General features: G+C 44.0%; 1 protein-coding gene across 5 annotated transcripts in view; it reads left to right on the forward strand.

The window, feature by feature from the left end:
• Positions 1-4457: 4457 nt before the first annotated feature.
• Positions 4458-13719, forward strand: part of BMS1 (BMS1 ribosome biogenesis factor) — a 75571-nt gene continuing 66309 nt past the window's right edge. For all 5 annotated transcript variants that reach the window (XR_014026706.1, XR_014026707.1, XR_014026708.1 and 2 more), the window contains exons 1-7: positions 4458-4542; positions 5920-6162; positions 7966-8156; positions 8772-8851; positions 9739-9927; positions 11893-12035; positions 13509-13630. Coding sequence is in view for 1 of the 5 variants with exons in the window: in XM_081329717.1 (XP_081185843.1) it covers positions 5987-6162; positions 7966-8156; positions 8772-8851; positions 9739-9927; positions 11893-12035; positions 13509-13630 (901 nt within the window). In the remaining 4 variants the exon portion in view is untranslated. The remainder of the gene's footprint in view (positions 4543-5919; positions 6163-7965; positions 8157-8771; positions 8852-9738; positions 9928-11892; positions 12036-13508; positions 13631-13719) is intronic.

Raw genomic sequence — 13719 nt, forward strand, 5'->3', positions numbered from 1 at the left:
GATGGTGAGACAAAGAAAACAAAAGGGCCTTCCAAGAAATTGGGAAGTTTTCCCAGAATGGATGAAGGATAAGCAAAGGAATACACGTGAAGACTAAATATTTTAATTGTGCCAAAAGGGACGCAGGAGAACGATTGACCGACAAGGGTATCTTGGATGCAAAATATGCAGGGGAAGTTGTGCATCCAGAAACAAGACGTGCTGTGGCAGAGATGAGGGTGCTTTAAAGGGGCTGGAAGGAAAAGATGCCAGCTGCAAAGACAACTTTGTGCAAACGAACACGTGGTGCAATCCGCGGCTTTCGTGCATGGATATGCAAACCAGGCGATGTTTGCTTGTTTTTTAAAAAAACAATGCAAATCCATTCCACAAAGACATCAACAATCTGCATTTAACTCAGAGGTGTGGTTTCCCCCCCCTCCAGAACATAAAAGATGTTAAAATATACTCTCCATCATCTAGACCAAAGTATTTTTTACAAGGGTCAATTCACATATACATACACCCTGTATTCTTTTCTCAGCCTAAATCTCCTCAGTTCAGAAGCTGTTTTCTCTAGGTGGCACAACATCTGAGTCTTCCTCCTTCTCCTTCCTCCTCCTCCTCCTCCTCCCTCCTCCTCCCCTGTATTCATGATCTTCACCAAGTTGAGTTTCCATCATGAAGAAGTCTTAGTTCCATATACCAAATGGTTCAATTCTGAGTGTTTAGTGCTGTGAAGAAACATGACCTCTGCAAGAAATGAATGGTTAGTTTTAGAAGGAAAACCAACAGTGTATAAAGAGTAAAACAAACAACAACAAAAAAACCCCGGAAGTGGCATCTTTTCTGACTAAACCATTTATGAAAAGGCAGACAAGTGTGGAGCTCACAAAAGCTTCTGCTTCTAGTAGCATCGGTTACTTGGGAAAAGTGCTACAGGATGCCTTCTGCTGTCCTGCTATCCTAAACCAAGATGCTCCTACTGTGCGTGTAAGAAGATTACTCTTCTGCCTAATTGGTATAACCAAGTGAGAGGTCATATGTCAGGTCAAAGCTGAAAGGGCAAGTTGAAGACTGGGGTACTTAAGAGAGAGAGGGGTTAAGAGCGAATGGGTGCTTAGCAAATGTGGATTGAACAGAAAAGTGAATGGCCCAGAGAAGTAAATACATTAAAGTGGTTTGGTCATACAGAGACTATGGCATAGCACCACTTCTTCTTCTTCTTCTTCTTCTTCTTCTTCTTCTTCTTCTTCTTCTTCTTCTTCTTCTTCTTCTTCTTCTTCTTCTTCTTCTTCTCCTCCTCCTCCTCCTCCTCCTCCTCCTCCTCCTCCTCCTCCTCCTCCTGGCCATGAAACATCTGCAAGAAAACCAAGGTCAGAGAGCATGAGGGACCCCACAGTCCTCCTTCTCCTCCTCCTCCTCCTCCATCTTAATTTCTTTGGCTTATCATTTCTTATTACTTTATGACAACATTTCCTAAAATTTCTTTCCCCAGAGGGAACAGTGTGACTACCTGGATAAAAGGATAAATGATTTCTGCATTGAACAATGACACATAGCTGGTAGTTTTTTAAAAAAAGAACAAGAAAACTATTTAATCTTTATTGTGTTGTTGTATGTCCTTTGAAAAGGGGACATGTGGTGTGGTGTCTTACAGCAATCATTAGACAACCATGCTTTTTTTTCTCTTTTCAAAGTTCATTTTAAACTCAGCTATAAGTCAGATAAAGTCTTGACTAATCCTACATCCTTTAAAAACTCATGGATGAATTGACGTGGACTGTAACTTACAATGGCTGCTGATAAGCTATTGTCTCAACTCTGCCTGGTTCTGCAAATTTGCAAAATGGAGATAATAGATTGCAGAATGGGGCTGGGGGCAAAAACCTTTCATTGTGTTTAATCATTAGAGCATAAGCAAAAATCTGCTACAAACTGATTCCAGGTAAAAAGCTTCAAATTTCTGTATTTATTTTCCAGTCCAGTTAATGAAGTCCTAATTCAATCCTCGTTTTTTACTTGGGCCCAGTCCCGGCTCTCTGTTGAGATTAAGAAACAAAACAAATAAATACATGTATATATATTTAATTTGTATAACAAAGTGTTTTTCTTTCTCTGTGTGAAAGTTTCTAGTATGACTGCTATACTGAGTTTCTCTTAGCAAATCCTTCTTTTTCTATTGGAATTTAAAAGCTGTAAATGAGATGTTACCTTTCTCAAACATAATTTTTTGTAGGGAGAGCATATTATTCTTTTGATGTATTTAATTTTTGAAATATCTTTATAATTCTGCAAATGAGAAGGAAGAAAGTGAACAAGATGTTTTTGGTATGACTTTGATTTAATTAGGAGTTTAAATCTGAATTACTCTTTTAAGGATATTATGTTTACTGACCTTCTTTCTTATTTTTCTTCTTTTAGTTTTCTTTAATCATTGCAATGTTTGTCAAAGTATTTTTTATTTACATTAAAGATTTTTTCCAATGTATGGAATGGATGCATCCTTTTTTGTTAGTTGTCTTTCACAGAGATCTTTTAGAAAAGGAAATACATTTAACGCCCCTTTTTTTCCTCCCAAAGATAATAAAGGCCAGCAAATTAAAAGACAAATGTCTTTTGCGGTTTTTATTATAATTTCTTTGCCTTTTAGGAGCCAGCTTGAATTGTTGGAAGGTGGGAGGCACAAAAGGTCAATAAAATTATTATTACTATACATAATGGACATTTACAGCTGTGTTTTATAATTTTTCTAAAGGCAGGATGAGTTGAGATCCAGGGAGGAACGAGGGAGGAAAAGCAATGTATTCACATAGAGAGGTCTTTTTTATTTTAATTTTTTATTTGTTTATCAAAACATAAAATAAAAAGGAAAATGAAAATAATAGGAAAGTAAGGGAGGAAAGGGATGCGATGGCTCAGTGGGTTAGGACGCTGAGCTTGTTGATCAGAAGGTCGGCAGTTTGGCGGGTCGAATCCCGAGTGCCGCGTAACAGAGTGAGCGCCTGTTACTCGTCCCAGCTTCTGCCAAGCTAGCAGTTCGAAAGCACGTAAAAATGCAAGTAGAAAAATAGGGACCACTACGGTGGGAAGGTAACAGCGTTCCGTGCGCCTTTGGCGTCTAGTCATGCCGGCCACGTGACCACGGAGACGTCCTCGGACAAGTGCTGGCTCTTCGGCTTTGAAATGGAGATGAGCACCGGCCCCTAGAGTCGGAAACGACTAGCACGCCTGTGCAGGGGAACTTTTACCTTACCTTAAGGGAGAAAAAAAGAGAAAAGTGAAGAGTAAAGGGGTGAAGAGATTTTATTATGCTTAAGGTTGATGTTAGTAATATTGATATTAGTAGTGATACTTTGTAATCATCTTTATGTACAAGCAGCTTTGCTGGAGCTTTATATTGGGAAATTAGTTATATAAAAGCAAATGTTTCATGCTTTAGGTACAGGGGATTGCTTACATGAAAAGAGCATGGTGAGGGGAGGGGGAAAAGGAGTTATGGTGGAGCCTGGGTTGTTGTGTTTGAGTCATCATCTGGGAATTATTTTTCTGTACCTTTTGGTTCCTAGTACCAAGGCCAGATCTCTTTGTTCTGGAAAGGTATAAAAGGTGGAAGACATCTTTCCTGGCTGTTGCCTTCATCTCTCTACCAGCCACGAAGAGAGATGGGGTCACCCAACTCTTATTTTGATCAAACTAAAAGTTGTTTGCTTGCTGAAACCTCGGCTCCGGAGTTTCTTTTGGCTCTTTTAAATTCCTGAGTAATGCTGGGGCAATTATGAGGCTAAGTGGAAAACCTTACATGGAGAAAAACAAAAAAAATGACTTCTGATTCTTTTAGTATAGTACAGTAAGATAGTAAGATAGTAAGGGAAATTGCACAGGTGGTGGCATTGATTTTCCGTTCCAGGACCAAAAAAAAAAAACTGCAATGGAAAAGACACCTCCTGGTTGAGGTGGGAGGGAGAGAAAGGGGGTCATAGTCTGTATTCTTCCTTTTCCCTCACTTTTAGAGGTCCCGGGTCACCCCAGCCCTGCAGAGCTGCAAAATTTGCATCCTCCATGGGTCCTTTTTGCAGGGGAGAATTGCACCCATTCTTTCAAGCAAATGGCCCCGATTCTGCACATATTGCTCTGCCGAGCATTTTTCCAACCTGGACCACTTTAAGAAGGGTGAACTTCCAACTTCCAGAATTCCTCAGTTGAAGTCCACCCCGCCCAAAGTTGCCCAGGTTGTTAAAAAACGGAACAAAACTCATAACCAAGAACTGGATCTGTCTGTAATACCGACTCCAACCAGGAGGGGGCGGGGGCAGCAGGGCACAAGCTACCCGCGAGAAAGGAGCTTTAAATTCGCCTTCTGCCGGTTCCTATGGTAACCCGGTGCCGTTCCCATCCCAGATGATCTTCCCCCTTGTTGAGGAACGAAAAGAATGCAGGCCGCGGTTTCCGGGTGGGACGCTTTAAAGAGACGGACCGGGGGAAAAAAGGAGGGCATTTCCGGTCGGGGGCTGCACGCGGGGAGAGCGGAAGGTAGCCAAGCATCCAAAGGCCGACTCGAGGGTAAAGTTTGACCCGTGTCGGCGCGTTGTTTGAATGCGGGTTGCGAGGCGGGGATGATGTGCTTGGCGGACCGGGGAGAGGCTGGCGCAGGTGTCTCACTCGCCGGGTTGAGCCCGGAGAAGCTCGGAGGGATGCGATAGATGGATGGATGGATAGATGGATGGATGGATAGATAGATAGATAGATAGATAGATAGATAGATAGATAGATAGATAGATAGATAGATAGATATGTGTGTGTGTTTTACGTGTGTGTGTCTATAATGTCTAATTTATCGCCTCTGTCTATGTGTCTATATCATCATGTATCAATCTATCTTTAATCTGTCTCTCTCACATATCTATCTATCACCTCTATCTGTCTGTCTCTAATCTGTCTGTCTACTGTATCTCTTATCCAACTCTGATATGTCTCTCTGCTGTCTATATCATCATCTATCTCTTTAATAGAGAGGGACGCGGTGGCTCAGTGGGTTAGGACGCTGAGCTTGTCGATCAGAAGGTCGGCAGTTTGGCGGGTCGAATCCCGAGTGCCGCGTAGCAGAGTGAGCGCCTGTTACTCGTCCCAGCTTCTGCCAAGCTAGCAGTTTGAAAGCACGTAAAAATGCAAGTAGAAAAATAGGGACCACTACGGTGGGAAGGTAACAGCGTTCCGTGCGCCTTTGGCGTCTAGTCATGCCGGCCACATGACCACGGAGACGTCCTCGGACAAGCGCTGGCTCTTCGGCTTTGAAACGGAGATGAGCACCGGCCCCTAGAGTCGAAACGACTAGCACGCATGTGCGGGGGAACCTTTACCTTTACCTATCTCTTTAATCTGTCTATCTCTCATCTATCTATGTCTATAATCTATCTATCTATCTATCTATCTATCTATCTATCTATCTATCTATCATATCTGTCTATCTGTCTGTCTGTCTGTCTATATTATGTGTCTAATAAATCTCTATTTGTCTATATATCGTGTCTATCTAATAAATCTGTCTATTATTTGTCTATATCTATATCCATGATGTGTATCTAATAAATCTATCTATCTATCTATCTATCTATCTATCTATCTATCTATCTATCTATCTATCTATCTATCTATCCTATCACCCTCTATCTATCTCATGTGTCTATTTAATAAATCTGTCTATTATTTGTCTATTTGTCTGTCTATCATCTATCCTGTCTGTCGATCTATCTATCTATCTATCTATCTATCTATCTATCTATCTATCTATATCACTCGTATCATTTTATTTACAATTTTATACAGTATAATTTATGTATAGCTTTATTTCTGCAGATAGGGTGTAAGCTGTTATGTAGAAATGACACACCTACTGCTCACATGATGGCCTGTATCACGTTTAATACTTTTTTCCCTCAGTATCTTGTTGGGGGGAAGAAAAAAAAAGCCTTTCGCCTCACGTGGTTGCTGGCCACAACGGGGAAAGATGGAGGAGAGCAACCAGAAACAACATCGCAAGAAACACAGCGGGCCCAAGGCTGGCAAGAAAAAGAAGCGCCATTTGAAAGATTTAGGAATCGAAGACGAAGAGGATGCCCGGAAGAGAAACCCCAAGGCTTTTGCGGTTCAGTCTGCAGTCCGCATGGCCAGATCGTTCCACAGGTGACGTTACGACTGCATCGGCTCTGCTAACCATATTGCCATGATTGGGCTCCAGATAGCGTTCCGTGGGGATGGGATGGCAAATGGTGTTACAGCAAATAAGATCCGTTCAGGGGTTTTTAGTGCAAGGGACGCGGTGGCTCGAGTGGGTTAGGATGCTGAGCTTGTTGATCAGAAGGTCGGTAGTTTGGCGGGTCGAATCCCGAGTGCCGCGTAGCAGAGTGAGCACCTGTTACTCGTCCCAGCTTCTGCCAACCTAGCAGTTCGAAAGCACCTAAAAATGCAAGTAGAAAAATAGGGACCACTCCAGTGGGAAGGTAACAGCGTTCCGTGCGCCTTTGGCGTCTAGTCATGCCGGCCACATGACCACGGAGACGTCCTCGGACAAGCGCTGGCTCTTCGGCTTTGAAACGGAGATGAGCACTGGCCCCTAGAGTCAGAAACGACTAGCACGACTAACCCTAACTTTTACTTTTACCTTTAGGGTGGTTTTTTTTGTAAGAATAAAGGCAGGATACAAATAAATGTAAATACATAAATACCCTCAGTGGAGGACAAAGCATACGTTTGGGCAAGCTTATAGTTTGCCATGCTTTACAACACAATGAGGGAAATTAATTAAATTGGGTAGATGAAGGCTTTCTATACAGGTGGATGCTCTCTTAAGTTTGAGGCGTATCCCACGGGTGCCCATAGTGTCCAGGACCCCGAGGATACATCATATAATTTGGGGTGGAATGTGACCAGACCCTAAGCTTATTGGATGAAATTTTCTTCTGCCTGACTAAAGGATAGGATTTAAGCAAAAGCTAACCACTGAGCTAAACAAATCAGGTTACGGGTTTTTTTTTCTGTGTGTTTGTTTCTGCATTTCTGTATTCTCTCTCTTTTTTAAAAAATAAAGATTCATCGGAAGGGCAGCTTGTTGCTGAAACTTTGCAATCTAAGAGTGAGAGCCTCAGTTTTTCCTCCCCGCTCCCTGTTTTGTAATGTAACCTAACTGTCAGTATTAGAAACGTCGTAAAACGAATCACCCATTATTTTCAAATTGGGATGTTCAAATTAAGAGTGTGTACTACATTCCTTGTATGTGAAAATTTTTGGAAACCTCTCTTGGTCCTAGTAATAAACCCGGAGCGACTACAAGTAGTTCATGACTTACAACAGATCTGTTTAGGGCAGGGGTAGGCAACCTCGGCTCTTTTATGACTCATGGACTTCAACTCCCAGAATTCCTCAGTCAGCATAGCTGACTCAGGAATTCTGGGAGTTGAAGTCCATGAGTCATAAAAGAGCCGAGGTTGCCTACCCCTGGTTTAGGGACTGTTCAAAATGGCAGTGGCAGTGGAAAAAATGACCTACAACTTTTTCACATTTGCAGCATTCCCCATGGTCACACGATCAAAATTCCGACGCTTGGCTACTGACTCATATTTATGATGGTTGCAGTGTCCTGGGATCATGCGATCCCCTTTTGCAGCCTTCTGACAAGCCAAGTCCATGGGGAAGCCGGATTGACTTCACAAACCATGTTAACTAACTCAACGGCTGCAGTGATGCGCTTAAGGAAGGAAGGCAAAAAGTCACTTAAGAAATGTCTCGTTTAGCAACGGAAATGGCCTCAGTTATGGTCGTAAGTGAGGGACTACCTGTACCGCATCTGAACATAGCCAGCGTAATCCTCCTTGAGCAGGAGGCTGGACTAGAAGACCTCCAAGGTCCCTTCCAGCTCTGTTCTATCCTAATTTTAATTGAATGGTTTGTTTGTTTTTAACTCGCCTGCAATTCTCGTTCTAAAAACAGGACCCAGGATTTGAAAACCAAAAAGCATCATATTCCAGTGGTCGACCGGACTCCCTTGGAGCCTCCTCCAGTGGTTGTGGTGGTGGTTGGCCCCCCCAAGGTTGGGAAGAGCACCTTGATAAGATGCCTCATTAAGAATTTCACCAGGCAGAAGTTAGTTGACATTCAAGGCCCTGTAACCATTGTATCAGGTAAAACAACAACAATATGCAGTACACCTTCCTCCTATTTTCCCCACAACAGCAGCCCTTTGAGGTGGGCTGGGCTGAGAGAGAGAGAGAGAGAGAGAGAGAGACTGGCCCAAAGTCACCCAGCTGGCTTTCATGACTAAGGCGGGATTTGAACTCACGGCCGCCAGCTTTCTAGTCTGGTGCCTTAACCACTAGACTAGGGCTCTTCATGCCTGGCTGAGGGATTCTGGGAGTTGAAGTCCACAAGTCATCAAAGGGCCAAGTTTGAAGACCCCTGCACTAGACCAAACTGCTTCTTTAACTGGCTCACTTTGTCTGGATCCTGAGATGGAGCTGTGCTTATGATTTGCTTACACTCAGGAATCAGCTCAAGCGGGGAAGATGTCTGATGAATCATATAGGTTTTCTTGTAAGCCCGATCTAATAAAATCGATTTGAGCCAGAAGCCCTTTTGCCAAAAAAAAAGGAAGCGTGACTTGACTGGTCAAGAAAAGAGCCATCTTGCACGTAACCAGTTTTTTTTTATGCTAGATTGCAATTGGGGGGAAAAAATCTTTGCATTTTTAATAAAGTATAACAATCTACCTTGTTCTGTTTCTTGCCTTTGGTGGGCAGGTAAAAAACGTCGGCTAACCATCATTGAATGTGAGTGCGATATCAATGTGATGATTGACCTTGCCAAAGTTGCTGATCTGGTAAGTTTTATTGGTCTGTAACAGTGGTGGCAAACCTATGGCACATGTGCCAGAGGGGGGCCACTCAGAGCCCTCTCTGTGGGCACGCGCCCCTCGTTCTTCGGCTAAGCTTTTGCAGGAAAAAGCCATTTCTCAAGCCCCTTTCTGGTGAAAACTGTGCCAAAGCATGCATCGCTCTTATTGAGATCAATCCTGCAAAAACAAGGATGACAAAGGACAGCAGAGTTCTTCTGAAAATGAAATCCTTAAAGTGTGGAACTCTCTGCCAAATAATGTTAAGTCAATGAATTGCTTTCCTCACTTTGTTTGGATCGTCGTTACGCTCGTGAGCAGCTGTTTTCAGATTTGAATGATATCAAATCTGACACGAGAAACAAACTTGACAGATGACCTGAGCGCTGCGTGTGTTGCTCTCAAACTGACAAAGTATGAGCCAAGGTTAGACAAACTATCAGCACGCATACAACAGCAAAAAAATCACCTTAATTGTTCAAAAGCACGCCAAATGCAAACTTTTGCCTTTCAATTAAAAGTTGGAAACCCCTGATCCAAGTGACTTTTGAGAAGAGGAGCACAGAACAGATTTCATCCCTACCCCCTCCTGTAAACAGATCTATGCTGCTGATCCCTTTTTGGTCTAAGGAACGTTCTGCAAAGCACCGAAAAATGGTAGGTAGGAAGCAGAATAAATTAAAGATGGGAGAGAGAGAAAAAAGGGAGTCTAATTTAAGTTATGCCAACGCATTCAATTGATAAGCACATGAAAGTTGACCTTTATCAGTAGTTACTACATGTTTTGGCAAGATTTTTTTTTTTAAAAAAGTGCAGTAGTTTTCCCACCATCACCGCTAAGATTTTTTTCCCTTTTTTTCCAATTTCTCTCTCAGGCTTTGATGCTCATCGACGCCAGTTTTGGATTTGAAATGGAAACGTTTGAATTTCTGAACATTTGTCAGGTCCATGGCTTCCCCAAAATCATGGGCGTTCTCACCCACCTGGATAGCTTCAAAAACAACAAACAGCTGAAGAAGACCAAAAAGAGATTAAAGCATCGGTTCTGGACGGAGGTCTATCAGGTACGGTGTGCGTCAACTTGCCCTTAAATGACTGGGGGGGGGGAGGGAAATGAATCAAAAGTGAAAGAAAACAAAGGGATTGTGACTTTATAATGCCATTTGAAACCAGAGATTTAATAAATGCATGTGGCAAGAAGAACCTGCATATTCTGCCATCTGCATAGTTCATGCGCCATTTTATTTAGGGGGTGCGTGTGTCATTTTATTCCTACCTTGTGTCGGCATCCTGCCGTCAAAAGGAGTGGGGAGGAATGGATGAAAAGGGCAAAGAAGCTTTGTGTCTACGTGATAGGAAATCGGGACGTTGCGGGGAGGAATGGCGGGTGATAAGGAGCAGGGCAAGCTGGATCCTGTTTGAACAAGCATCCCACAGCCGGGATCACCCAAGCCTCTTAGAGATCTCAAAACATCTTGGCGAGCTCTGGTTGGCTGGAAACAGACTGGTCTCTAGCGGGGGAAGGGATGGGCTGGGGGCAAACCTAGACCTTATTTTTATATGGATCAAGCACGGTAAATTTCTTTTTTTTTTAATATACAAGTTTTATTGTTTTTTTAATATTTACGTATACATGTATTTGTGAAACAATATGGTGGTTGGGTAGTTAAAATAAGAAATAACCAGTTGCAAATAGTTCAGGTTACATCAACAGAGATGCCCTCCCTAATTCCCTTAGTGATTACATAGTCAAAATAAGCAAGATAGTATATTTCTAGTTATAACCTAGTCAATCAATAAAATTCAAAATATATTTTCACTAATACGCATCAGTATCCTGGTTTTAAAATTCTATTTAATTGCAATAGGATGTTCTAGAATAGCCTCTAGAATATAGAAGAAAGCTTAATTACGGGCAACTCACAATTCCCTATTTCAATAAAGAATTCTAGTTTCTATGCTACAGGTCAAAAATAGCCATTGAATATTCTATAAGTCATCTTGACTGTACATCCCGACCGCACGGTAAATTTCAGAGCTGGCTTGACTGTACTGCAACCAGCATCCCTAGTAAAAAAAACCCACAACCCCTTTGCTTCAGCCAAATGGAATCGAAGGGTTACCTTTCCTGAGGCAGGGGTCCCCAACCCACGTGTGGTCCACGAGGGGTTTGCAAGAGGGCTGCATAAATGGCCTAGCTTGCGCATCCAGTGGCGAGCCCGTGCAGGCATGCTCCACTCAGGTGGACGGCAGGCGGGCGTGTACGCCGCTTGCGCAAATGGGAGTTGCGGGTGCACGCTGGCGGGCTGCTTGCGCGAACCATCTCCTCTTTCCCCCCTCCCCCCCAGTCTGCAAAGCTGGAAACGTTGGGCAACTCTGTCCTAAAGAATCAGGCTGGGGCAGGTGTGACACCTGTTTTTCCTCTTCCCTGTAAATGGGAGACAAGCAATGAGGCAAGAAGACCGGGAGGACTGTTACTATTAGTACAAGATCGTTCAGTGGGTCTCCAGCTCCGTGAGGGCACAAGGTACAAATTAGAAACAGGTAGTTCTTGTTTAGCAACCGCAGCTGGCACCACGGCTCAGCCGTTAAGCCAGGTAGTGATCTAACTTCCCTTTTCCGTTGCTTGGACCGACCTGCGCAGGTTGTAAATACAAATCATAGCCGTAAAGGTTACTTAAACTTCACCACTGTAACTGTGAACAGTTGCTCAACGAGTCAGGCGCTGAACAAGGACCGCCTGGGTAGGATAAAACGTGAAACCGGCCTCGTTTCTGCCAGTGTCCTTCTAACAATGTGACTTCACCTTCTTTCTGGCAATGCTGTGGTGTGCGTGGACCCGCCATTTGCTCAGCTGCATTTAATTACGAATGTCCACGTTTCTTTTAACAGGTAGTTCAAGCTAATCCTGTATTCGAGGAAAGAAATACCATTCTGGGTAAAAACCACCACCACGACAGTTAAGGGCGGCGTATTGCTTAAATTGCAACTTCAGCGTACATGCGTTTCTGTTTAATTTTTAAATACAGGGTGCCAAATTATTCTATCTTTCCGGGATGGTGCACGGAGACTATCAAAAACAGGAAATCCACAATCTGGGGCGGTTTATTTCTGTGATGAAATTCCGTCCCCTGACTTGGCAGACAACTCATCCCTACATCTTGGTTGACAGGTGATTTATTTTGATTCCACTTGAACTTCCTGGAGCTCCGTCCCTCCTTTCCTTGACCTTCCTTCCTCTCGCCTTCCCTTCCTTGGCCCTCTTTGAATTCCCTGCCTTCCATGATCTTCCTTCCTTGACTTCCCTCCCTTCCTCTGTTCCTTCCTTCCTTCCTAGACCTTCCTTCCTCTGTTCCTTCTTTCCTTCTTTCCTTCCTTCCTTGACTTCCCTCCCTCCCTTCCTTGACTTTCCTTCCTTCCTCTGTTCCTTCCTTCCTTCCTTCCTTCCTTCCTTCCTTCCTTCCTTCCTTCCTTCCTTCCTTCCTTGACTTCCATCCCTTCCTTGACCTACCTTCCTTCCTTCCTTCCTTCCTTCCTTCCTTCGTTCCTTCCTTCCTTCCTTGACTTCCCTCCCTTCCTTGACCTTCCTTCCTTCCTTCTTTCCTTCCTTCCTTCCTTGACTTCCTTCCTTGACCTTCCTTCCTTCCTTCCTTCTTTCCTTCCTTCCTTGGCTTCCCTCCCTTCCTTGACCTTCCTTCCTTCCTTCTTTCCTTCCTTCCTTGGCTTCCCTCCCTTCCTTGACCTCCCTTCCTTCCTTCCTCTCTTCCTTCCTTCCTTCCTTCCTTGACTTCCTTCCTTGACCTTCCTTCCTTCCTTCCTTCCTTCTTTCCTTCCTTCCTTGGCTTCCCTCCCTTCCTTGACCTTCCTTCCTTCCTTCGTTCCTTCTTTCCTTCCTTCCTTCCTTCCTTGACCTTCCTTCCTTCCTTCCTTCTTTCCTTCCTTCCTTGGCTTCCCTCCCTTCCTTGACCTTCCTTCCTTCCTTCCTTCTTTCCTTCCTTCCTTGGCTTCCCTCCCTTCCTTGACCTCCCTTCCTTCCTTCCTCTCTTCCTTCCTACCTTCCTTCCTTGACCTTCCTTCCTCTCTTCCTTCCTACCTTCCTTCCTTGACCTTCCTTCCTCTCTTCCTTCCTTCCTTCCTTCCTTCCTTCCTTCCTTCCTTCCTCCCTCCCTCCCTCCCTCCCTCCCTCCCTCCCTCCCCCCCTTCCTTGACTTTTCTCCCTTGATCTTCCTTCTTCCCTCAATGTCCCTCCCTCCCTTTTGTTGACCTCCCTCCCTCCCTTCCTTGATCTTCATTTCCTCCCTCGATGTCCCTCCCTCTCTTTTCTTGACCTCCCTCCTTCCTTGATTTCCCTCCCTCCCTCCTTTGCCAATAGCATGAAAGTAGATTAAAAACGATTCCCATCCTAGGGCCTAGCAACCTGAGAGGATTTGGGCAAATCTAGAGGAGCCTCGGGAAAAGTTGACTTTGAGGACAGATCCCATATACGAAATATTCAAAGCTCTCCAGGTTGTCAGAGGGAGGCGAACCGTCAGGAGCGGGTATGGGGTTACTACTTATATGCCCCCTACCTCACCAACAGGACAGCTGTTGTATGTTCTCCGTCTCCTTCTAAACATCCTAACCCTGACATTCTTCCCTCCTGCAGGATGGAAGATTTGACGAACCCGGAGCTCCTCAGGGTGAATCCAAAGTGTGACCGCAAAGTTTCCCTTTATGGCTATCTGAGAGGAGCCCATTTGAAAAACAAAAGCCAAGTCCACATGGCAGGTGGGATAGAATTGGAAGGTTTTTTTCTTTTCTACTCTTTATTTTGTCCACAAACCACACCCGAGTATTTTTAAGAGTCTTCCTCGCCG

The sequence above is a fragment of the Vipera berus genome (assembly GCF_964194415.1).
Source record: "Vipera berus genome assembly, chromosome: 5".
NCBI lineage: Eukaryota > Metazoa > Chordata > Lepidosauria > Squamata > Viperidae > Vipera > Vipera berus.